General features: G+C 43.2%; 1 protein-coding gene across 1 annotated transcript in view; it reads right to left on the bottom strand.

Annotated features, from left to right (window-relative positions):
- Window positions 1–10,197: 10,197 nt before the first annotated feature.
- LOC129706546 (cadherin-related family member 3-like) overlaps window positions 10,198–25,208 on the bottom strand; it is a 36,813-nt gene continuing 21,802 nt past the window's right edge. The window contains exons 12-19 of the mRNA XM_055650909.1: window positions 22,377–22,615; window positions 19,917–20,088; window positions 18,788–19,035; window positions 16,347–16,525; window positions 16,071–16,084; window positions 15,936–15,970; window positions 13,550–13,598; window positions 10,198–12,773 (exon numbers count right to left, since the gene is read on the bottom strand). Coding sequence (XP_055506884.1) covers window positions 12,460–12,773; window positions 13,550–13,598; window positions 15,936–15,970; window positions 16,071–16,084; window positions 16,347–16,525; window positions 18,788–19,035; window positions 19,917–20,088; window positions 22,377–22,615 — 1,250 coding nt within the window. The 3' untranslated portion in view covers window positions 10,198–12,459. The remainder of the gene's footprint in view (window positions 12,774–13,549; window positions 13,599–15,935; window positions 15,971–16,070; window positions 16,085–16,346; window positions 16,526–18,787; window positions 19,036–19,916; window positions 20,089–22,376; window positions 22,616–25,208) is intronic.

The raw sequence follows: 25,208 nt of genomic DNA, 5'->3' as shown, positions 1-25,208 counted from the left end.
GTTATTTGTACTTTTTTGTATTATTTTTAATCATCCCCACACTTGTGGAAATCATTTTTTGTGGGGTTTTTTTAAATGTTGAATCGCTGGAACTTTGAATGTGGTGGACCATATGAAAATATATTTTGGGTTCTGGTGCATCTTTTAAGCGGCTTCTGGTTTTAACGCACACACACGAGTTTGTTATTTTACACTGCACAAGCCTGTAAATCTTTTGTTAATTATCAGAAGTGAGCACTTTTTTTCGAACACAAAAGTCAACTAATGAACGCGTACCAGTGCCTGTATGGAGGATGATCGGGTGGCAAATTCTCAGCATGTATAAAATGGCACTGAGAAACAGAAACAAATGCTCATTGTTCTTTTAGATCTCCGAACAAATACTTTCCATTGTTACTGTGGTCTGTTATTTGTAACAAAACTTGGCAAATTTTTAAGTGTCTCATGAGCCAACTTACAACATGTTGACCATTTCTAAAGGGTATCGTGGGCAGAAAAATGGCACAATCAATTCAATGTCGTGCAACAGATGATTGTCTTTGTTGCTGTTATTTCTAGGCAAGGCATGTGATCGTATACCAACACAATATCTCAGTGTAAATTTAATTTTTGATGCACGGCTGTTTAAATGTTTTATTTTCCTGTTACATTCTAAGCTTTATTTTAATGGAACAAGGGGGTTTCTGTTTCAGTTTGGTTTATTGTCACATACACAGAGGTACAGTGAAAAGCTTTTGTTGCGGGGAGGTGGTGCAACGTGTGAAAGTTGAAGGGGCAGTACAGTGGCGCAGTGGTAGAGTTGCTGCTTGACAGCGCCAGAGACCCGGGTTCGATCCTGGCTACGGGTACTGTCTGTACAGAGTTTGGACATTCTCCCTGTGACCGTGTGGGTTTTCTCCGGGTGCTCCGGTTTCCACCCACACTTCAAAGACGTACATGGTTGTAGGTTATTTGGCTTTGGTTAAATTGTAAGTTGTCTCTATTGTGTAGGCTGGTGCTAGTGTTTGGGGTGATCGCTGGTCAGCGCAGACTCGGTGGGCCGAAGGGCCTGTTTCCAGGCTGACTCTCTAAAATAAACTCTAACGGATAAAATTAATTATAGTCTTTTGCATTGTTTAGATTAGGTGCTGCTGTTCTGAAAGAGTGCAGCAGAGGCAAACAATTGCTGAATTCAGACCATCTGCAAACTGGCTAGCAAATTGATTCAAAAGCCATTTCCTTTAAGAATAAAAATCTATACATTTTAAGAATGTTTACAGTTTTACCGCTTAGTTTATTATCCCATGCACGGAGGTACATTAATAAGCTGTATGTAAGACGCATGTAACCATAGTGCTGTGTTTAATCTGTCCTGAGATTTAGAGGCTTCAAATTGTTGAATTTTATTCTTCAAATACAAGTCGATGTCCAATAAGTGCTATTTAAATCTCGTGAGGCACTGGTGTAAATTTTGAGCCCATGAGAGATCATTCCATAACCATTTTATTCCAAGTTCTGTTTATGCAATTAAGCTTTAATTTTACAGCCTGCAAAGTCTGCCAGGGCTTCCTCAGAAACCATGTTGCCAAGTCATGATTTGAGAAAGTCTTTTAACTTAACACTTGCAAGACTTTTTCCCAAGAGTCAAACCACATTGGCCTGGATCTGGTCTAATATTTTTAGTGGCATTGCATGGCGGTGGAATTGGCCTGACACAATTGGGGTGGATCAAATGGCCTCCTGTGCAGGATTGGACCTCTACTGCTCCAAGGCTGTCAACAGGGATGCAGAATGAGTGGTTCTTGCTGCATGCAATGTTTATCTAATGAACTCCTTGCATTCTAGCTGCTGTAGGCAAATTGGAATAATGTTTGAGCACATCCCCTTGTGCACTGTCCCAGATCATAAGAAAATTACTGATGGACTACAACTTGCAGACCTAGATCATGAGGCTGTTTGGGTATATACCCTGGAAGGATACAGAGAGGTCAGAAATTGCTGCTTGTGCACTTCTCCTTTGAGCTGTTCCTTGCCTTTGTTCATGTCGTCAGTTTTTAGGGAGTGTGTTTTTAAACTCGTGGCAAATCAAAATGATCCATAAATTCACTAAAACATTTCCCCCATTTTGATGAGAAGAACCAAAGGAGCTCAGGGCAATCCTGAAACACTAACCAAATGACACAAAATAGATTTCTCAAACCCCCTCGGTATAGTTGTCAATGAAGATTTACAAACCAACACACAAGTATCAAGGATGTTGTTGGCTCTCCTGGTTCTTCCCCCAGCAACATGTTAAAGCAATAAACGCCAGACTCTTTAGTTGATTAAAACCCATTCACCTACTTTTCAAAATGCCAATGTGTATGACATTCCTCATTCATGCATGATAAAAGGAATTGATGATCTGCCATCAAACACTTTGACATTAAACAGCTTAATGTTTTGAAGCAAGCAAATTTATGAAGGTGGTTCAATCAACGGTGTGGTTGGTTACATTGATTGAATTATCACAGGTGTGATTCTTTTGCATTGCAAAGTTGCACAACATTTGGCAGCTTGCAGATGCTGACAGTGGTACACATGGGAACATTCCTCAACGCCTGCTTGTGTGCGTCATATTCAAAATAATTTCAAGTTAAAGAGCACGGGATCTCCGGTTTCCTCCCACACTGCAACGATGTACAGGTTTGTATAGCTTCGGTAAAATTGTAAGTTGGCCGTAGTGGGGATCTAGTGTTAATGTGAGGGGATTGCTGAAGAGCAAGCCATGTTTAAATGTGGCTCAAAGGAACTGAACAAGTATGATTGCATTTACACATGGGATGAGCTTAAACAATCACTAGAGTAAATTATGTTCGAACTACATGTGAATGCAAGTCATATATGCAATTACGTGTTAGAGCAACGTGGAGCGCAAAGACCATTTTGGAATATAATAAGTAATTAGTAATATTTGTCATATCTTCTATGCATTATTGTGACAAATTATATTATTTCTAGTGCTCCTCTTGACTATCTGACATCTATGTCGTGTTACACATTTAAAAGGATTTCTGCTGCTCCATGAGCCTTGATTTCTTTTAGTTGGGTTCTGGCCAACCTGAGCAAACAAGTCTAGAAGGCAACCATCTTTATTATGTACTGAAATAACTTTCCAAGAGGATACAGCTAGTTCAGGAGCACAAATCTTAAGTAATTGCCAGGACTTTGTCTGGTCAATGACCTTCAGTGTAGCCAGTGCTAGTGGCCATTTTTTATATGTCATTGGGTGTGAAATGGATTAGAGTGCTACCTGACCCACTGAGTTACTCCAGCACTGTGTCCTTTTTTTGTAAACTAACATCTGTAGAGTCGTAACTGACAATGAAGCAGAAAAAAGCAGCATTTGGATCAACAGGAGAGAACAATTGGGCTGCAAGATGAAGACAGGAGGGTATGGAATTGAGGGGGGTGTAACTGGGACGCCAGGTATCACCGTTGAGACCTCTGGAGATGTTGTGGACTTATCAATGAAACGTCAAAGAAGGAGGGTGCCCACCTGATGACCCCGATGACGTACCTACCCTACCTTTCACCACTCCAATCCCAGTGCAAATAGCAAGAGTGCCGACATATTACAGGGATTGAAACATCCTGTTAGCTCTACCACTGTTGCATTGGTGTTAAATGCCATATTATTTCAAACAACAGAGTATGGTCTACCTTACAGTTTGAGTTTGTGCCAGACTGCAGAAGTGTCAGAGAGTCACTGGAGGTTTGTCCTAGGTCTTGATTCAGCAAAATACTTGGTTTAATTGAACAGTGAAACGTCTATGCATAATAAGGGGAGGCTGTTCCCAAGAATCACTGTGATCCCTACATTAATTACAATCTGAATATTCTCCTCACTTTGAGATGTTTTGAAGTTTCTTGAGAGGTTTTTACAAGCTAGGGTCTATGGAAAATTGAACACCCTTTTCTGTTGTCAACAATCCAGTGAGGAACAATAGTTTTGTCAATCATGGGGCATATTTATATTAACTGTTAATGGCATGGTTACATTAAATCATTTTGATTATGGGATTTGAGAGGCTTTTGGCCGATGGTAACATTACTGGTTCCAAGATTTATACCTGGTCACCCTGCCTGATTAAGACTGGACACCCCCCCCCCCCCCCCCCCCCCCCCCAATCCCCCCCTCAATGTGCACACCCCCAATCCTTTCCACTCATCACTTTACTTTAATGTTTCATATATTTTGTGTTTTTATGACCGTTGGCGGATCAATTTCCCTCCTGGGATAAATATAGTTCTATCGAATTGTGACCAGCCTCACATTCTGCCTGGATTACATTCTTATTATCTAAATGTCTTTGATCTTTGCCTTGTATATTCCTGACATTTGTTGTTTTATTGCTGGGCGGAAGTTAAGGTGTTTCAGAATTCCATTAAGCTGTTCTGGCAGCCTATCCTTCCAGCATCTGTCCATGAATTTTGTGCACTGTCATTGCTAATTGCATGACTGAAACATGACGGAGAAAAAAAATCAATCAGCCTCTCATGCTATTCAACAATCTTTTACCCTCACACAACTTTCCTTTAGCTAACCTCAAATATTATTATTATACTACTAGGATTACTACTACTATTACCACTACTATTCTCGAAATACCCCAAAATCTATCCACTTTTTCCTTGAATACACTCACTGGCTGGCTGGGCCTGTATAACCTGCTCAGCATTCCAAAGATACTTCAGCAGTGTAGCATAAAAACATACTGTAAGGTGGTAGAGCAGTTGCACCAGAGACCCCGGTTCAACCCTGACTACGGGAACTGTCTGTATGGGGTTTGTATGATCTCCCTGTGACTGCGTGGGTTTTCTCTGGGTGCTCCAGTTTCCTCAAACACACCAAAGACGTGCAGGTTTGTAGGTTAATTGGCTTTAGTAAAAATTATGAATAGTCCTTAGTGTGTAGGATAGTGCTAGTGTATGCTGGTCGCCGTGCACTTGGTGGGCTAAAGGGTCGGTTTCCATGCTGTATCCTAAAGTAAAGATTAAAGTAAATTCAAAAGAATCACAACCCTCCAGGTGAAGACATTCCATCTCATCTCTATCCTCAGTGGCTGACCTCTTATTTATGAGACTGACTCGTGGTATTAGACACCATCACCTGCAGAAACATTGCTCCAGTTTCAATTAGAACATATCCCATTCTTAGAAACATAGAAAATTGGTGCAGGCGTAGGCCATTCGGCCCTTTGAGCCAGCACTTCCATTCAATATGATCATGGCTGATCATCCAAAATCAGTACCCCGTTCCTACATTTTCCCCATATCCCTTGATTCCTTTAGCCCAAAGAGCTAAATCAAACTCTCTCTTGAAACCATCCAGAAAGTTGGCCTCCACTGACTTCTGTGGCAGAGAATTCCACAGATTTACAACTCTTGGTGAAAAATGTTCTTATCTTGGTCCTAAATGGCCTATCCCTTCTTCTTAAACCGAGACTCCTGGTTCTGGACTCCCCCCAACATGGGGAACATTTTCCTGCATCTAGCCTGTCCAATCCTTTAAGAATTGTATATGTTTATAAGACCAAACAAGTATAGGCGTGCTTAATCTCTCCTTGTGGCACAATACATGCATTCCAAAAATCAACGGATTTTTGTACATCGGTGACGGAGAATACATGTTTCCCTAACGGAAGAGTGGATACAATCTTCCAGATATGGTTTCACTAGGACTCTAGGTAATTGCAGTTGAACTTTATCTATTTGTGTGGTATATCTAATCTGAATAGGATACTTCGCTTTTCATTGTACCTCAGGACCTGTGACAAAAATATACCTAAACCTCCAGAATCAGGGAGGCTCACACTATTCTGGAGTCTGGTTTGAGATCATAGAAACACCTCTCTTCTCTCGCAATTAACTCTTTTATCATTATAGATTTCCTGGCCTTTTTACTACACTGCCATGCAGTAAAGCCCCAAACCTGTCTATTGTTGCCTTCACTTGCAAAGTCATCTCCCCCTACTACCAGTGAAGGGGGACGCAGTGGTAGAGATGTTGCCTCACAGTACCAGAGACGTGGGTTAGATCCTAACTATGGGTGCTGTCTGTGCAGAGTTTGTACATTCTCCCTGTGACTGCCTGGGTTTTTTCTGTGTGCTCTGGTTTCCTCCCACACTCCAAAGATGTGCTTGTTTGTAGGTTGACCCCCTGCTGTAAATATCCCCTAGTGTGCAGGAGAACAGAACTAGCGCATGGGTGATCGATGATCAGAGTGGACACGATGGTTCGAAAGGCCTGTTTCCACTCTGTAACTCGAAAACTCAAACTAAAATATCCTGAGAGAGAAAATAGGTTTCCCATTGTTACCTAGCTAATTGAGAAGATAGCCTGGCTGGCTAGGGTGACCGTCTTTTTCCATTGCCATAAATGTGGAACATCAACTGGGAAGGAGTGGTCTGACCGAGCCCCCATCTATCCATGTCCTCGATAAATACAATTATTGTAAGACCCACTGTTGTTTAGTTTAGAGACACAGCTCAGAGACAGGCTCTTCAGCCAAACACGTCCCCATGAAGATTACGGAGAAAACCCACGTAGGTCACGGGGAGAACGTACAAACTCCGTACAGACTAACACGTTGTCAGGATAGTATGCAAACCTTCCATCTAACATTAAAACACCAGAAAGGAAATTAAAATCTACTGCTTATAACGTAAGATTACAGTATTAGTAATAATTAAAATGTACTAATACTTACAATTAAGCGGCTATTGGTCTTTAGGTGAAGCACTCTCACATCATTTTGTCCATTTTCCTCCACAAATGGATACAAAGTGCCACAAATTAGGGTGGCACAGTGGCCCAGCGGCAATGTTGCTGTCTTACAGCGCCAGAGACTGAGTTTCATCCTGACCACGGGTGCTGTCTGTATGGTGTTTGCACGTTCTCCCTGTGACCACATAGGTTTTCTCTGGGTGCTCCTGTTTCCTCCCGCACACCAAAGACTTGTAGGTTAATTAGCTTTGTTAAAGTTGTAAATTGTCCATGGTGTGCAGGATAGTGTATGGGGTGATCGCTGGTGGGCACGGACTTGGTGGGCCGAAGGGCCTGTTTCTGGGCTATCTCGAAAGTCTAAATGCTGCCTGACCCGATAAGTCCCTCCAGCAGTTTCTTTGCTCAATATTCCAGCACCTGCAGTCTCCTGTCGGCTCCCTCATTGTCAGCGTTATGACGCTGTCTGTAGGTTTTATCTAGCTTTTGTAGCAATGTTTTGTAAAGCCTATTTGTCTTTCAACAGTATATCATCGAAAGCTGTGCAGTCAAGGTCAAACTCTACCTGCACAAACACAATAGCCTTTGTTGAAGAAGTGCTGAGGCATTGCTTGTCATTAAAACAGAAACAAAAAATGCTGAAAAAACACAGCAGGTCAGGTAACACATGCGGAAGGGAAAATAGTCACTATCTCTGAAATGAGAATTCTACAAGGTGATAATAATAATAATAATAAATTTTAATTATGGGCGCTTTTCAAGAGTCTCAAGGATACCTTACAAAAATTTAGCAAGCAGAGGAAAAACATGTAAGCGGAATGAAATCAATAGTAGAGACATGACTAGTACACAAATTAAAGACAGAATTCAATTCAAAACACAATATGAGGCAATTAGTGCACAGATGAGAAGGGAGTGGGACGTGGGGCTAAGGATAGCAGAGGTGAAGAGATGGGTCTTGAGGCGGGACTGGAAGATGGTGAGGGACACGGAATTGCGGATCAGTTGGGGGAGGGAGTTCCAGAGCCTGGGAACTGCCCTGGAGAAGGCTCTGTCCCCAAAACTGCGGAGGTTGGACTTGTGGATGGAGAGGAGACCGGCTGATGTGGATCTGAGGGACCGTGAGGGTTGGTAGGGGGAGAGGAGGTTAGTGAGATATGGGGGGGGCCAGATGGTGGAGGGCTTTGTAGATGAGGACCAGGATTTTGTAGGTGATCTGGTGGGAGATGGGAAGCCAGTGAAGTTGTTTGAGGACTGGAGTGATGTGATGCCAGGATTTGGTGTGGGTGATGAGTCGGGCGGCTGCGTTCTGGACCAGTTGGAGTCGGTTGATGTAGGTGGAGCTGATGCCAAGGAAATGTGAGTTGCAATAGTCCAGTCGGGAGGAGATGAAGGCATGGATGAGTCTTTCAGCAGCGGGAGGTGTGAGAGAGGGTCTGAGTTTGGCGATGTTGCGGAGATGAAAGAAGGAGGTTTTAATGACATGGCGGATGTGAGGCTCAAGGGAGAGGGTGGAATCAAAGATCACGCCAAGGTTGGGGGCCTGGGGAGATGGGGAGATGGGAGACAGTGGTGCCGTCGATGGTGAGAGTGGGGTTATTGATTTTGCTGAGTGTGGATTTGGAGCCTATGAGGAGGAATTCTGTTTTATCGCTGTTGAGTTTGAGGAAGTTATGTTGCATCCAGGTTTTTATAGCTGACAAACAGGAGTTGATATGGGAGAGGGGGGGGAGGGGGGGTTGTGGGGGGATTTGGTGCCGAGGTAGATCTGGGTGTCATCGCCGTAACAGTGGAAGTCCAGGTTGAAGTGGCGGAGTATCTGACCAAGGGGGAGGATGTAGATGATGAAGAGGAGGAGGCCGAGTACGGAGCCTTGGGGAACGCCTTGAGTGTCTGTGGCTGTAGCAGAGGTGTGGTTATGGAGAGAGATGAAGTGGGATCTGTTGGAAAGGTAGGAACAGAGCCAGCTGAGTGCAGAACCTTCAATGCAAAGGTCCCCAAGTCTGGTAAGCAGAATGTTATGGTTCACTGTATCGAAGGCTGCGCTCAGGTCGAGGAGGATGAGGATGTTGAGGGAACCAGTGTCAGCAGAGGTGAGGAGGTCGTTGAGGACTTTGAGGAGAACAGTTTCTGTGCTATGGAGGGGCCGAAAGCCAGATTGGAGGGGTTCAAGTAGGTTATACGCAAGGAGGTGGGAATGAAGTTGTGACGCAACGATACGCTCCAGGGTTTTTGAAAGAAAGGGGAGGTTTGAGATTGGGCGGTAGTTAATGAGAGAGATGGATCGAGACCAGGTTTCTTTAAGATAGGTGTGACAGCAGCAGTTTTGAAAGCGGAGGGGACAATTCCTTGGGACAATGACCCAGTAAGTTCCTCCAACATATCGTGTTTTGCTGACCATTCCAACATCTGTACTTCCTTGTGTCTCCGTAATATAAAAATTGTTATCAGTTATCGACCAAAGAGAGCCAGATATTTATTTAAGACTGGCTGAAGGAACAGTCAAGAGCAGTGAGTTGGACCCACGCAGCAGAAAACAAAAATATCGACCAGAGTTGTTGAAGATTGTGCTAAGTTCAAGGCCTTGAAAATGTAAGCCTAACATCAGGAGAAATTACAAAATCTGAAGAAGGGTTTCGGCCCGAAACGTTGCCTATTTCCTTCGCTCCATAGATGCTGCTGCACCCGCTGAGTTTCTCCAGCATTTTTGTGTACCTTCGATTTTCCAGCATCTGCAGTTCCTTCTTAAACATCAGGAGAAATGATCAATGTTTACTTAATTATTCTAAAGAATTCATCACGGCATGGAAACTTCAAGCTCTCCTGGGTCACATGCTGTGAGATAAGTTTAGTGTGTAAACTAACAGGGGCCGCACCCCATCTAACTGATTGTTCACACAAGATCCCAACATTAGGACAGGCACAAAGATAGTTACAGTCTGAAGAAGGGTCTCGACCCAAAACATGACCTATTCCTTTTCTCCAGAGATGCTGTCTGACTCACTGAGTTACTCCAGCTTTTTGTGTCTACCTTCGGTTACATCTTTGAAATCGGCTTCGGGAAATACCAAAGGATTTCAGCTGGCACAGGACGTGGGTATAAATGTACAAGCGTGTAGGAAAAACAGCGCAAACCCAAGATACACGAGCAACATGGGAGTGAAATGTGAGTCTGTTAGGAGCAGTGGTCACCATGTTGATCGGAATCAGTCAGCATAAAGCTGCCAGTCTGGGGCAAAATGAATGGCAATAGGATGCACTAAGTGCAGGACACAAGAGCAATAATTATGATCTCTCAGTCTAAAGAGAAACATTAACTCAGATTCATGGCAGCCATGTTTAGTTTAGTTTATTGTCATGTGAACCGAAGTACAGTGAAAAGCTTTTTTTGCGAGCTATCCTGCCAAAGGGAAATAATCATAGCAGTCACCCACAGAAGGCAGCCCACGTCATAGAGCATGAAACGGGCCCTTTTGGTCGAACTTTGGACCATGTTGTCATTCTAGGCTAGTCCCATTTACCTGCATTTGGCCCATATCTCGCTAAGCCCTGCCTGTCCAAATACCTGCCCAAATGTCTGAAAGTCAAAGCTTATCCAACCAAATGTCTGAAAGTCAAAGCTCATGACTCAAAATAGACACAAAAAGCTGGAGTAACTCAGCGGGACAGGCAGCATCTCTGGAGAGAAGGAATTGGGTGACGTTTTGGGTCGAGACCCTTCTGCAGACTCTGAAGAAGGGTCTCGACCCGAAACGTCACCCATTCCCTCTCTTCTTCTGAGTTACTCCAGCACTTTGTGTCTATCTTCAGTTTAAACCAGTATCTGCAGTTCCTTCCTACACATTCCTTATAACCCAAACCCACAAGTCCAGGTAACATCCTTGTTAATCTCCTCTGCACCCTTTCCAATGTAATGACAACTTAGTACTGAAGCAGATGAGCACAGTGTGAAGCACATTCTAAACCGCATGTACGTCACCAGATGACAGGTTACAAAATGCAGTAATTTCCAAATTAAATTGAAGCTGATGTACAAGATAACAACAAGAAAGAGGTAGACATAAAATGCTGGAGTAACTCAATGGGTCAGGCAGCAGTTCTGGAGAAAAGGAATAGGTGACATTTTGGCTCGGGGCCCTTCTTCAGACAGAGTCGGGGCAGAGGGAAACGAGAGATATAAAAGGTAGAACAAATGAATGTAGGATATGCATAAAGCAACAATGATCAAGGAAAGGTGGAGCCCACAATGGTCCATTGTTGGCTGTGGGAAAGGTAATAACGAGTGATACAAACAGTAAAACTCAGCAGGACAACAGTGAAACTAGTACGACGACTAGGGTTGGGGAGGGATGCAGGGGTTACTTGAAGTTAGAGAAATCAATATTCATACCGTTGAGTTGTGAGCTGCCCAAGCAAAATACAATGTGATGTCCCTCCAAATTGATTTTGGCCTCTTTCTGACAGTGGAGGAGGCCCAGGGCAGAAAGGTCAGTGTGGGAATGAGAGGGGGAGTTAAAGTTATTTGGCAACCGGGAGACAATATAGGCCAAGGCGGCTGAGCTCAGGTGATTCCCATTATGTCCTTTCTGGCCTGGGCCTCCTCCATTGTCAGAGTGAGGACAAATACAAATTGTATCAAAGGCGATGTTCTGTGCTGCCTATTTAAATATCTGGCACTCCTGCACCCCTCAGTGGTTTTCCTTGAAATAACAGTTTACAGATATATTTTTGTGTGTGTGGAGGAGGCCCAGGACAGAAAGGTCGGATTGGGAATGGGAGGGGAAGTTGAAGTGCTGAGCCACCGGGAGATCAGGTAGGTTATTGCGAACCGAGCGGAGGTGTTGGGCGAAGCGATCGCCAAGCCTACGCTTGGTCTCATCGATGTAGAGCAGCTGACACCTAGAGCAGCGGATGCAATAGATGAGGTTGGGGGAGGTGCAGGTGAACCTCTGCCGCACCTGGAAAGACTGCTTGGGTCCTTGGATGGAGTCAAGGGGGGAGGTAAAGCGACAAGTGTAGCATTTCCTGCAGTTGCAAGGGAAAGTGCCAGGAGAGGGGTTTGGGTGGGAAGGGACGAATTGACCAGGGAATTACGGAGGGAGCGGTCTCTGCGGAAGATGTGTAACTCAGCGGGTCAGGCAGCATCTCTGGAGAACATGGACAGGTGATGTTTTGTGTCGGGGCCCTTTTTCCCCAAAACATCCCCTGTCCGTAGATTGCTGCTTGACCCACTGAATAACACACATTGTGTCTCCTTTTGCCTGCAATGATGTTCTGGGGCAGGAAATTATTGAAAGAATTGCTACTTTCTGTGGTTCCCTCTGAGTTGCCTTTGCATTAGCAATTGCCAGGACGTAGAGATATCAATAGAATGTCCTTTATTTGAAGACAGTGGCTCAGCGCCAGAGTTGCTGCCTAACAGCGCCAGAGATCCGGGTTCGAACCTGACTACGGGTGCTGTCTGTACGAAGTTTGTACATTCTCCCATGACCTGCGTGGGTTTTCTCCCGGTTGTTCCACTTTCCTCCCACACTCCAAAGACGTACGCGTTTTGTAGATTAATTGACGATTTGCAGGTTAGTTGGTGTCAGTAAAATAGTAAATTGTGTGGGATAACGTTAATGTGTGGGAATCATTGGTAGGCCCGGACACGGTGGGCCGAAAGGCCTTTCTCCACTCTGTATCTCTAAACTCAAAACTCTAAACTCATTGAACCTAAATATGAGCCAAAGAATTTTCAGTTTGAGATGGTGCTGGTATTTGTGGTGCAACTTTGACCTGTTTCCCCAGTTTAGGAGGGGGTTTGGCAGAAGGTTGGTCACTGGGCATGTTCGGCAGCGTATTCTTGCCTTCATGCCCCTCCTTCACGTTGCCCTGTGCTGTATGAGTCGTCTCGTTGGTCTTGATGACGTTGGGCTTAACAATAAGGGTTTCATCTCCAGCATTCCCGTAATCCTTCATTGGCAGCTTTGTATCCTTCCAACGTCTGGCACCAGAGTTTGTGTTATATTGATACACGTTACCTGTGACTGAAACATTGAGGTGAACATTAAGCAGCAGCAGATTTCTAAGAGGTCGTGAATTCGCTATTTTTGAGGTTGTACTGGCAGCTGTACAATAATATGATAAGAAGCCTCGGCTTCAAAGAAAATTGTGTTACATATCAATACATGTCAATAGAATAGCGGGTAAGTGGCGCAGCGGCAGAGTTGCGGCTTTACATCGCCAGAGACCCAGGTTCGATCCTGACTACGGGTGCTGTCTGTACGGAGTTTGTACCTTCTCCCCCGTGACCGCGTGGGTTTTTTCCGGGTGCTCGGGTTTCCTCCCACACCCCAAAGACGTGGCGGTTTGCAGTGTGTGGGGTAGAACTAGTGTAAGGGTGATCGGTGGTTGTCGTGGACTTGGTGGTTCAAAGGGCCTGTTTCCACGCTGTATCTCAAACTAAACTGAACTATATTAACACCAAACTTAAACTAAAAGTTTTAAACCTCGTGATTACAAAGTTATTTTTTCCTGCAGGATTTTCCATTATTTTTCAGCAAAAATATTCCCGAAGCCGTACAGCTTTGGAGGTCAGGGACAAGTTTAAAATGGGATAATCCAGTCATTGAATGGAAGAGAGAGGAACATGAGTGGCCATTTGGTCCCTCCAGCCTGCTGAAGATCACGGCTGACTTGAAGATTGTAGCTGATCTGAACTTTGGCCACTTTCCTGTGTGATTCACAAAACACGCGGCCCCCTCAAATACAACGGTCGCTTACCTTCGTAACCATTGAAGAGGTATTAAAGGTGTTTATTTACCTGGATCAACTGCTTCTCCGTTAAAGATTGCATTGCGTTTGATCATTTCCTGAAATGCAGAATATTCGGAGTCACAGGGCGTTGGGGCGATGAGGGGCGATCTTATAGAGGTGTATAGATCATGAGAGGAATAGATAGGAGAAATTCACAGTTTTTTACCCAGAGTAGGGGAATCAAGAAACAGAGGACACGGGTTTAAGGTGAGGAAGAGAAAGATTTCATAGAAACCTGAGCGGCAACTTTTTCACACTAAGGAAGGTAGATATATGGAACGAGCTGATGGAGGAGGTAGTCGAGACAGGTACTACATCAACATTTAAAAAATATTTGGATATGTACATGGATAGGATAGATTTAGACATGGGCCTAGCGCAGGCAGGTGGGTCTAGTGTTGATGGGGCGGGTTGGTTGGCGCGGGTAAGTTGGGCTGAAGGGCCTGTTACCACGCTGTATAACTCTGTTTCATACTTTCTTTGTTGATCTCTTGTGTCTCAGCTTGTGACTGAGTGATGATAGAGATCGTGCAGAAACATGGAGGTCATGAAAATGACCTTTATATTCAAATTATGGGAGATTATATTTTCCAAAGATACATTTTAGGACGTATATTCGCAGCAAGGGCTATGGGCAATGTTCAAATGTATAATTCTAATTCATCGTTTAATTCATAAATATGCATAGATGTGCTATATCAGCCATGATCATATTGAATGGCGGTGCAGGCTCGAAGGGCCGAATGGCCTACTCCTGCACCTAATTTCTATGTCTATGTTTGCTAAACATTTTAAAAGCTCTATTTTAACATGTGTAGGAAGGAACTGCAGATGTTGGTTTATACCAAAGATAGACACAAAATGTTGGAGTAACTCAACGGTTCAAGTGGTATCTCTGGAGAAAAGGAACAGGTGATGTTTCAGGTCGAACCCCTGCTTCAGACTGAGAGTCAGGGGAGAGAGAAACAAGAGGTATGAAAAGGCTTGGAATAAATCAGACTTTTCATGTGGAAAGTTTTCAAACTTTTCATACCTCTAGTTTCCCTTTTCCCAGACTCAGTTTGAAGAAGGGCTTTTGGACCCAAAACTTCACTGTGGAGGACAGACAGCCGGAAGTGATCACATCAGAGATGGTCTGGGAGATAATGGCCTGGTGCCCGTCTGTGGGGTCAAGGTCCAGGGGTAAGTATGAGGAGGTGTCCGAGAGCTGGTGCCTGGACTCAGGTCGGCCCGACTCTACTAGAACGCTTCCTATTTTTAAGGCAGAGATAGATAGATTCTTGATTAGTACAGATGTCAGTGGTTATGGGGCGAAGGCCGGAGAATGGGGTTAGGAGGGAGGGGTAGATCAGCCATTGAATGACAGAGTAGACTTGATGGGCCGAATGGCTTAATTCTACTCCTATTCCTTATGACCTTATTTCCCTGCTCTTGTGAACTTAAGAGAATCCCCTGTATTATTCAAGTGAGAGCAAGGCTCTCTCTCTCTTCTCATATGTAACATTGATCATTGAATTAAAATAGTAAAAATAAAGTATCTAGTCATTGTAGTCCGTAGACACCTGCCAGTCACAAATTGTCTGCTGTTTTAAAGATAAACACAAATTGCTGGAGTAACTCAGTGGATCAGGTGGCATTTCTGGAGAATTATGGTTTAATGGATAGATGATGTTTCACGTCTAAAGAAGGGTCTTGACCCAAAACAACATATATTCCTTTTTCTCCAGAGATGCTGCCTGCCCGCTAAGTTACTATCTTCTATTTTGATGTCTATCTTCTATTTGTAACATGATTCCTCCATTGGCAGATACTCTGGCAGTGAAGCGACCATGTTTAAAAGTAGGCCTTTCCAAATGTCTATTCTTCAACAAGTTCAAACAATAGTAAAAAGTAAAGTATCTATCATTGTTGTCCGTAGGCCCCTGCCATTCACAAATTGGCTGCTATTTTAATGATAGATACAAATTGCTGGAGTAACTCAGCGGATCAGGTAGCATCTCTGGTGAAAATGGATAGGTGACGTTTCAGGTCTGAAGAAGGGTCTCGATCCGAAAGGTCACCCATTCCTTCTCTCCAGAGATGCTGCCTGTCCCGCTGAGTTACTCCAGCGTTTTGTGTCTCCCCTCTTTAGACTGCCTGACCCATTGAGTTGCTCTTGCATTTTGTGTCTTTCTTTGATATCTAAACCAGCATCCGCCGTTTATTTTTATTACATTATATACCAGTTTAATCCAGATAGGTTTTGGGTTTAGTCTGGTTTAGTCTGGTTTATTATTGTCATGTGGAATTGTAAAGTAGGCAAGTCCCTCGCAGGAAAATGGCTGTAAAAGAAAATTCGTAGCGGCAATTTTTGACTATCCACTTGCCAAACTCTTCAAATAAAAAATACTTACCACAATCACACTGTGCTGCTTCCTCATCTTGGATTCTACATTGAACAAAGGATATGGTCAATCGCGTCATCGTATTGAGACAAAACTATTAGTTCTATTAAAATTGAAAAAGATTGAAAATGCTTAAGGACCCACCTTGTTCATCCACCCTGAAACAAGAAGGGAAAAGAAGATTAAAATGAAGACTCCTAAAGTTAATTAATGGCATGCTTCTTTTTCTCCATGCATTCTGCCTTCATAAGTGGCGCTATAATTCAGCAACTGTTTAACCAGGTTACTGCCAGAGGAAGTTAAAGCCAAAGATAAATAAATAAATGACATTCACATAATAAGTTTTTAAACTAATAATGAAAGAATGCACTGATAGGTACTTGCGTGATTGGAATGAACTGAATGATAAATGGAACTTACAGAGGCTTTTTCATGATCTTTGATGACTTTGGTAAGGAGCGGATATACTGAACCAAATGGTATGCCAAATATGTCAGCAGTCCAAGCAGCAAGATACAACCCAGGGTGATGACAAACGGTATGTACCAAGCATCTGCATCGTAGGTGTTTTGAGATAGTCTGATGTAGGTTATATTTGGCTGTGAACAAATGGAACAGAAACTAGAAAATTCAGAGCCAGCAACATTATGGGGGACCTCTACCACCCCAGCAACGGACTGTTCCAGCTGCTACGGTCAGGCAAACGCCTCCGCTGTTGCCCTGTGAAAACAGAGAGGATGAGACGGAGTTTCTTCCCACAGGCCATCAGGACTGTAAGCTCTTATCTCACCAGGGGCTAATTTACTGTTGTGTTGTGTCTTTTTAAAATTGCTGTTTTTTTCTAATATGGAAATACTGATTCTGTTCTGTAGTTTTTTTTGCACAATCCGCAGGCATTGGCACTTTCATTTCACTGCACATCTTGTATGTGTACGTGACAAATAAAGTTGACTTGACTTGACTTAAATGACAGAAATAAAGAAGTTATTAAATTTATGAGTTCACACGATAGGAGCAGAATTACGCCATTCGGCCCATCGTCTACTCTGCCATTCAATCATGGCTGACCTATCTTTCCCTCCTAACCCCATTCTCCTGCCTTCTCCCCATAACCCCTGACACCCATGCTAATCAAGAATCTATCTCTACCTTTAACATATCCATTGACTTGGCCTCCACAGCCTTCTGTGGCAATGAATTCCACAGATTCACCACCCTCTGACTAAAGATTTTTCTCCTCATCTCCTTCCTCAAGGAACGTCTTTTAATTCTGAGGCTATGGCCCTTGGTCCTAGACTCTCCCACTAGTGGAGACATCCCCTCCACATCCACTCTATCCAGGCCTTTCAAATAACTTGACAAAGTCTTCTGGATCTTTCAAGTCCAACACGAGACTGTAGATTAGTTTAGAAACACAGGTTGAAAACAGGCCCTTCAGCCCACTGAGTCCACACCGACCTTCATCCACTGTTCACAATAGTTCAATGTTATCACACTTTCTCATCAACTCGCTACACATTAGCGGCGATTCACAGAGGCCTATTACCCACCAAATTGCATATCTTTGGGATATGGGAGGAAACCAGAGCACCCGGAGGAAACCCACAGGCTGAACATGCAAGCACCACACAGACAGCACCCGAGGTCGGGATTGAACCCTTGTCTCCGGCGCTGTGTGGCAGCGGCTCTACCAGCTGCGCCACTGTGCTGCCCAAAATAAATGCTGGTCACCGGATAGCACTAAAGATTCCCAAATAGCATCTTAATAACAGGGAAAGTTATAATTTACTTGTAACATTGACTGCATCAATTTGAAAGAATGAACACGATTGTTATGTTGAAGGTTTTAACTTTCAGATGGTTTTAGAGTGTTAGGATCGGTCAGCTATGTATTTTACTTTTTCATTTCCAGTCATAAATTAAAAGATCATACATTGTATGTTAATTTGTAAATACAGCATCAAATAGTGAAAGGTCTGGATAGAGTGGATGTGGAGAGGATTTCTCCACTCGTGGGAGAGTCTAGGACCAGAAACCATAGCCTCACAACAAAAGGACGTACCTTTAGAAAGGAGATGAGGAGGAATTGCCTTAGTCAGAGGGTGGTGAATCTGTGGAATTCATTGCCTCAGAATGGTGCGGAGGCCAAGTCAATGGGTATTTTTAAGGCGGAGGTTGATAGATTCTTGATTAGTACGGGTGTCGGGTCATGGGGAGAAGGCAGGAGATTGGGGTTGAGAGGGAGAGATAGATCAGCCATGATTGAATGGTGGAGTAGAGTTGATGGGCCGAATGGCCTAATTCTACTCCGATAACGTATAAAATTATGAACAACATTTATAAACTTAGTAGATGTTTTCTTCAACTGGTTGGATTCAAATCTCTGGGGGTAAGTGCTTGAAAATTAACTTTAACCATAATTAAAACAGATGCATGGTGCAAGTAATTAAATATGCTGAATTTTGAAGACTGGCTTATCTTGACCTCAGTTCTTGCTCTTAATTGAAGCATTTGAATTCCGACGATGGACAAGACCTGGAGTAACTCAGCGGGTCAGGCAGCATCTCTGGAGAAAAGGAATAGGAGGTGACGTTTCAGGTCAAGATCCTTGTTCAGGGGAGAGGGAACCGAGGGATATGAAAAGATACGTAGAACAAATGAATGAAAGACATGCAAAAAGAAAGATCAAAGCCGGCAACGATAATCAAGGAAAGGTGGAGCCCACAATGGTCCATTGGTGGCGGTGGGGAAGGTGATGACGAGTAAGGGAGGTGATAAGTAGTAGGAACGTGATTCGCAACTAAAGCCAACAAAACATGATGCGACTCAAAAGTTAGTTCAGCCCACTCACACCGACTTACGGTGGTGGTTGTTTCTGGAGTACTGGGTGTCGGTATAATAATTCTGACATTGATCATTACACTTCCCGTCTGCACGACTTTGCGGTCTGCACTTCCAGCAAAAAGGTTGTCATCAGTTATTTGAACGACGAGATTATATTCAGTGACTTTATCAACACCGTGTGTATAATCAAATGGAAGAGCAAGTATTAGCTTGGTGATGTTGGATCCAACGTTCGGAGATAGTCTAAAGTGGTTGTTGATGTTACCTGGTACAAAAAAAGTAACCTTGTCATTGCAATTCACAGTCAAATAATAGTTACTGTATGATATTGCTATAGGAGTTTGTGCAGCTCAAGGTCATTTAACACATTGTTTTAAACGGTAGCTTTGTAATATGGAAAGTGTAGGAAGGAACTGCAGATGCTGGTTTAAACCAAGGATAGACACAAAACCCTGGAGTAACTCAGCGGGACAGGCAGCATCTCTGGAGAGAAGGAACGGGTGACGTCCCAGTAGCTAAACACTTTAATTCCCCTTCCCATTCCCACACTGACCTTTCTGTCCTGGGCCTCCTCCGCTGTCAGAGTGAGGCTGAACGCAAATTGGAGGAACAGCTCCTCATATTTGGCTTGGGCAGCTTACAGACCAGTTGTATGAGTATTGATTTATCTCATTTCAAGTAACCCCTGCATTCCCTCTACCTCCATCCCTCCCTCACCCAAGTCACACCAGCTTTTATTCTCACCTAGCTACAGCTAACAATGGCCTGTCTCCTTTATCATTGTTACTTTTCAAAAATATCTTTAATTCATTTGTTCCATATCTCTCGTTTCCCTTTCCCCTGACTAGTCTGACGAAGGGTCTCGACTCGAAATGCAGATGCTGCTTTAAGTCGAAGATAGACACAAAATGCTGGAGTAACTCAGCGGGACAGGCAGTATCTCTGGAGAGAAGGAATGGGTGACGTTCCGTCACCCATTCCTTCTCTCCAGAGATGCTGCCTGTCCCGCTGAGTTACTCCAGCATTTTGTGTCGAACTTCAAAGAAAGTAACAAGGATTTATTTAAGCAGGAAACAACATGGTGAAGCTGGGTGTCCAAATCAAGGCAATGAAACAGGATCAACATCGGGCTGTGTGGTGATGTACCTGAAGTTATGAAGTAACGGAAAGACTGAGGGGGAGAGTCAAGGTCTGTGCAGGATAACTGGAAGCCTTGAACGTTCGTTCCCACAGGCGTGTCGCCAAGAATTGCCAGAGAGTAATATTTTGGCTGACAGTCGGGCGGTTCGTCATTGGTCGGTAGAATGTTCACTGTGACCTAGAACACACCAATCTCTGATTACTGAGACAGCTCGGTGGATTACCCCGTTCAACAATGTAATTCACATTCCTTATTCACTGAGCAGGATGTGGTCAGGAAGTTTAGATAATTGAAGGAAATTGCCAGGGTTCCAAGGGCTTCTGGGTTTACTGAGGCTCAGAATCCTCTTCACATCTCTCTCTATCCCCCTATCCCTCTCCCTCTCTCTCGTCCTTCCACTAATGGAAAGAGGCTCTGCTACTAAACAGGCAGGGTGACAGGCACCAATCAGCTAGGACCTCAAGACCCAGGTAGGGGAAGGAGGGTGCAATGGCCTCCTTCCTGCTTTTCCATGCCGACTCCAACCAAGATGCCCCATCTACACTAGTCCCACCTCCCGTGTTCGGCCCATATCCCTCTAAACCTTACCTATCGATATACCAGTCCAAATGTCTTTTAAATGTTGTTGTCGTATTTACCTCAACTCCTGCAGCTCATTCCATGTACCCTCCAAATTCTCTGTGGAAAAAGTCACCCCTCAGTTTCCTATTAAATCTTTCCCCTCTCACCTTAAACCTGTGTCCGCTGGTTCTTGATAAACCTAGCGAGACACTGGTAGCAGTTTGCACAATGGGTTAATTTTACCCTCCTGTCATTAAGTTAAATTGAATGTTGGTTGATATTTTTTTCACAGAAATGTTAACATTTCTGACAGCGGGGTGTCAGCTGCCGGTGTGACTTGGACTTTTTAAATACCTGTACATTTACAGAATATTTGCATCACTGGCATGTCTGGCATTTATTGCTCGTTGCTAAACGCCCTTGAGATGGGGGTGATATGGAGTGTCTTGAATTGCTGCAGTCAACATGGTCCATAATGTATTGTGATTTTTGATATAACAGACCATGTGCAGCTTGCTAAGTCATGTAGTAACTCTGAGTGAACCTATTGCATGGGGATTTTCAGTTAGGTTTTATTAAGTTTATATTTAACGATGTTTCAAAGAGCTTTCAAGCTGAAGGAATAGATTTTAAACGCGTCCGTTCTTGTAAGGGAATATTTTTCTCCCACAAAATTAAAATTGAGCAAAGCACAGTAGTGCGGGAAAAGTGGAAAATTATATTTATTTTTAAAAAAGGCGGAAAGATCAGGGAGAGGTGAAAAATGACTAGCCAATGTCATTCTTCTCCAGATTAATTGGAGTCGAGTTTGTGGGGGATGTTTTAGCTAAGTGCCCTATTTTGGTCCTGGAACCTTTCAGCTGTCTGGCCACGAGCCAAGAATGGCTGTTGTAAATATGCCAAGCAAATTCCCCTGTTACATTAAACTTCTTTAATCATTACCTCCACCGAGTCAGTCAGTATCAACAAGTGAGTTATTTAGCCTTTCAATTTTAGAAGCCAACTCAGTCTACTGGGTAGAAACTTAATTTATTTTTGAAGCTGAATTATTTTGTTAAGCATGTTTAACATTCGAGCCTTCTGGTTCAATCAAAGTGGTTGAGTACAATATCCATTTGATGTTCATTTCAACATTTAGATGGCAGAGGCAATGTTAGCATTCATTTTCAAGTGGATTGGAACGTTAAAAAGCAGGGATGTAACGCTGAGGCTTTATAAGGCACTGGTTAGACCATACAGTATTTGGAGTATTGTGAAGATAGACACAAAAAGCTGGAGTAACTCAGCGGATCGGGCAGAGTCACTGGAGAGAAGGAATAAGTGATGTTTCTTCAGACTCTGGAGTATTGTGAACAGTTTTGGCCGTCATATGTGAGAGGGATGTGGTGGCATTGGAGAGAATCTAGAGGATCTAGAGTATGAGAATGATGTCAGGAATAATTGGGACAACATATGACAATGTTTGATGGCACTGGGCCTATACTCGCTGGAGTTTAGAAGTACGAGGGGGGGGGTGGACCTTATACAAACTCACCATACAAATGAAAGGCCTGCATAGAGTGAACATGGAGAGGATGTTTCTACTATTGAGAGAGTCTAGAACCAGAGTGCACAGCAGAATAAAATGACATACCTTTAAAAAAGAGATGAAGAGGAATTTCTTTAGCCAGAGGGTGGTGAACCTGTGGAATTAATTACCATAGACGGCTGTGGAGGCCAAATCATTGGGTATTTTTAAAGCGGAGGTGGACTGATTCTTGAGGAGAAGGTAGGAGAATGGGATTGAGAGGGAAAGAGAGATCAGCCATGATTGAATGGCGGAGCAGACTCGATGGGCCAAATGGCCTAATTCTGCTCCTGTGACCAATGAACATGACTAACCTTTTGCGTCAGAAAGCACTTACAGTGACTGTAGCAGCTTTTTGATCCTCGGGATCTGCATCAACAGCCTGCACCGTCAGCAAATACTGAGCAGTTGCCTCATAGTTAGCTCGAGCCACAAGATGCAAATCCCCTGATGTTGGATTGATCCAAAACATCTGATTGTAGCCCAGTGTGCTTCCCCCTGCGACAAGCGAGTAAATGAGTTTCAGCCGTGGAAAATCTTTGTCATCTGCAAACACTTGTCCAACTATTGTCCCTGCTGGAAAAGGGGAGAGTCAGTTACTAGATAATAATTTATCTATCCAGTATTTAACTAGATAAATACTGTTAACTGTACTTGTTAACAGTAGATAGCTTATTACTAGGTGTTTTGTTTTAATTGTATGTTTGTGGGAACATATCGAACATAGAATAGTACAACACATGGTACAATAGTACAGGCCCTTTGCCCCACAATGTCTATGCCGAATATGTTGCCAGGTTCAATTAATCTCCTCTGCCTGCATGTGATCCATATCCATATTTTATCCATATCCACGTGTCTGTCTAAAAACCTCTTAAACGCCACTGCTATCGTATCTGCGTCTATCACCATCCCTGGTAGCTCACTACAGACACCCACCACTTTCTGCGTAAAAAAAATTATCCCGCACATCTCCTTTAAACTTCCCCCCCTTACCTTAAAGCTGTGTCTCTCTGGTCTTGTATATTTCAACCCTTTAACAAAGGTTCTGATTGGCTAGCGTATCTATATCTCTCATAATTTTACATACATCAATCAGTTAACACCCACCCATACTCTGCTCCAGAATTTTTTTTCCAAATAATAAGATAAAATGTCCCAAGGGAGATCTATCTATCTATCTATCTATCTATCTATCTATCTATCTATCTATCTATCTATCTATCTATCTATCTATCTATCTATCTATCTATCTATCTATCTATTTATCTATCTATCTATCTATCCATCTACCAACCACTTTTTTATCTATATGTATATTTCGAGAAAACAAAGTGGTAGATAGGTAGATATATCCATTCAGTCTGAAGAAGGGTCTCGACCCAAAATGTCACCCATTCCTTCTCTCCTGAGATGTTGCCTGTTCCGTTGAGTTACTCCAGCATTTATATGTAAACAAACTTTTTTTGTTGTTTACTACGGGTTTATGCAGAGTACTGTGTTTACACATCTGTTGTGCTGGATCAAGTAATGAATTTCATTATTCCGTTTTGGGACATTTAACAATAAAACACTCTTGACTTTTGACTCTTCAAAGGAACATTAAAAAGTAGCATTTGACACAATGCCAAACAGGAGTCTACGGGGCATTGAGTTAATGGTACAATAGTGGGAAGAGAAGTATTGCAGGCTATTCTTTAGTTATGAAGTCCGTTTCTCTTGAGAGGTATGTGAGTGCCGCCCCACCCTTCCCCCGACACCCATTAATCAGGAGTGCAAAGCAAAGTGATATCCATGGCATGGGCCTGGTACGACTGCCTGGAGTGATCCAATGTCACCTACTAATATTCCAGAAGAGCTTTGCACAACTAATGCCATCGCTCCGGGTACATCCAAGACGCCAGGAATTTCATGCTTGAATTCTGAGGACAACTGTGTTTCCACAATTTATGGACAGGAATATAAAAATAAAAATGGCATTGCACTCAGAAATTCATACGTAGTTCTAGGCCCCCATTCCTCCATTATAAAAGCACTGAAAAATAATGTGTAGAAAGGAACTGCGGATGCTGGTATATGGCAGACAAAATGTATAGAAAAACGGTGGAAAAAAGTGCAGAAAGAAACAACACGCAAATGAGTAGAACGGAACTGAAAAACTGAAGAAGGGTCTCGACCCGAAACGTCACATTCCTTTTCTCCAGAGATGCTGCCTGTCCCACGGAGTTATTGCAGCTTTTTGTGCTTATCTTCGGTTTAAACCAACATCTGCAGTTCCTTCCTACACACTGAAAAATAGTAGTGACTGCTGGAGAGCTACAAGACTTAGAAGAGGTTAAATATGAGAACAAGTTACAAATTATATTTTAACTCTGGAGAACACACGTTAGTTTGTAGATTACCTCCCTGGTTTACTGGCTGTTTCATAAAGTCATGTGGTCCTAAGGAATAGGAGTAGAATTAGGCCATTCGGCCCATCAAGTCTACTCTGCCACTCAATCATGGCTGATCTATCTCTCATAACCCCATTCTCCTGCCTTCTCCCCATAACCGCTGACACCCTTACTAATCAAGAATCTGTCTATCTCTGCCTTGAAAATATCCATTGACTTGGCCTCCCCAGCCTTCTGTGGCAAAGAATTCCACAGATTCACCACCCTCTGACTAAAGAAATTTCCCCTCATCTCCTTCCTCTAATTCAGTCTGAAGAAGGGTTTTGGCACGAAACGTTGCCTATTTCCTTCGCTCCATAGATGCTGCTGCACCCGCTGAGTTTCTCCAGCATTTTTGTGTACCTTCCTTTAATTATAATTTTGCAGGCAACTGGGTAAGTGGCACCAAGTTACACCTTCCACGCATTGCATTTCCAAGACATTTAATTCCCAAACTTGCAGACAGATTACTGCTGGTGAATCCTTCACTATTCATTACTGTTGACCTCTGCACAAGAGTACAGCTGTGGAATATGCACTTGTGGATGGATGTCAATACTTTTACACTGAGGAACCAGCTCAGAAAAGGGTCAGTGAGTTGGATTTGCCTCTGAATAGACTTGAATAGTTCACTTGAATGGGACGTTATAAAATTTCCGATGTGTTACATTTTAAATTATTTAACCTTACAGTAAATTTTCAATGTATATAAAATGTTCATTTGTATTTTATGAAAT

Source organism: Leucoraja erinacea, chromosome 19, assembly GCF_028641065.1.
Source record: "Leucoraja erinacea ecotype New England chromosome 19, Leri_hhj_1, whole genome shotgun sequence".
Lineage (NCBI taxonomy): Eukaryota > Metazoa > Chordata > Chondrichthyes > Rajiformes > Rajidae > Leucoraja > Leucoraja erinaceus.
The sequence above is the reverse complement of the archived record's forward strand: the minus strand, read 5'-3'. Positions and strand labels throughout refer to the sequence as shown.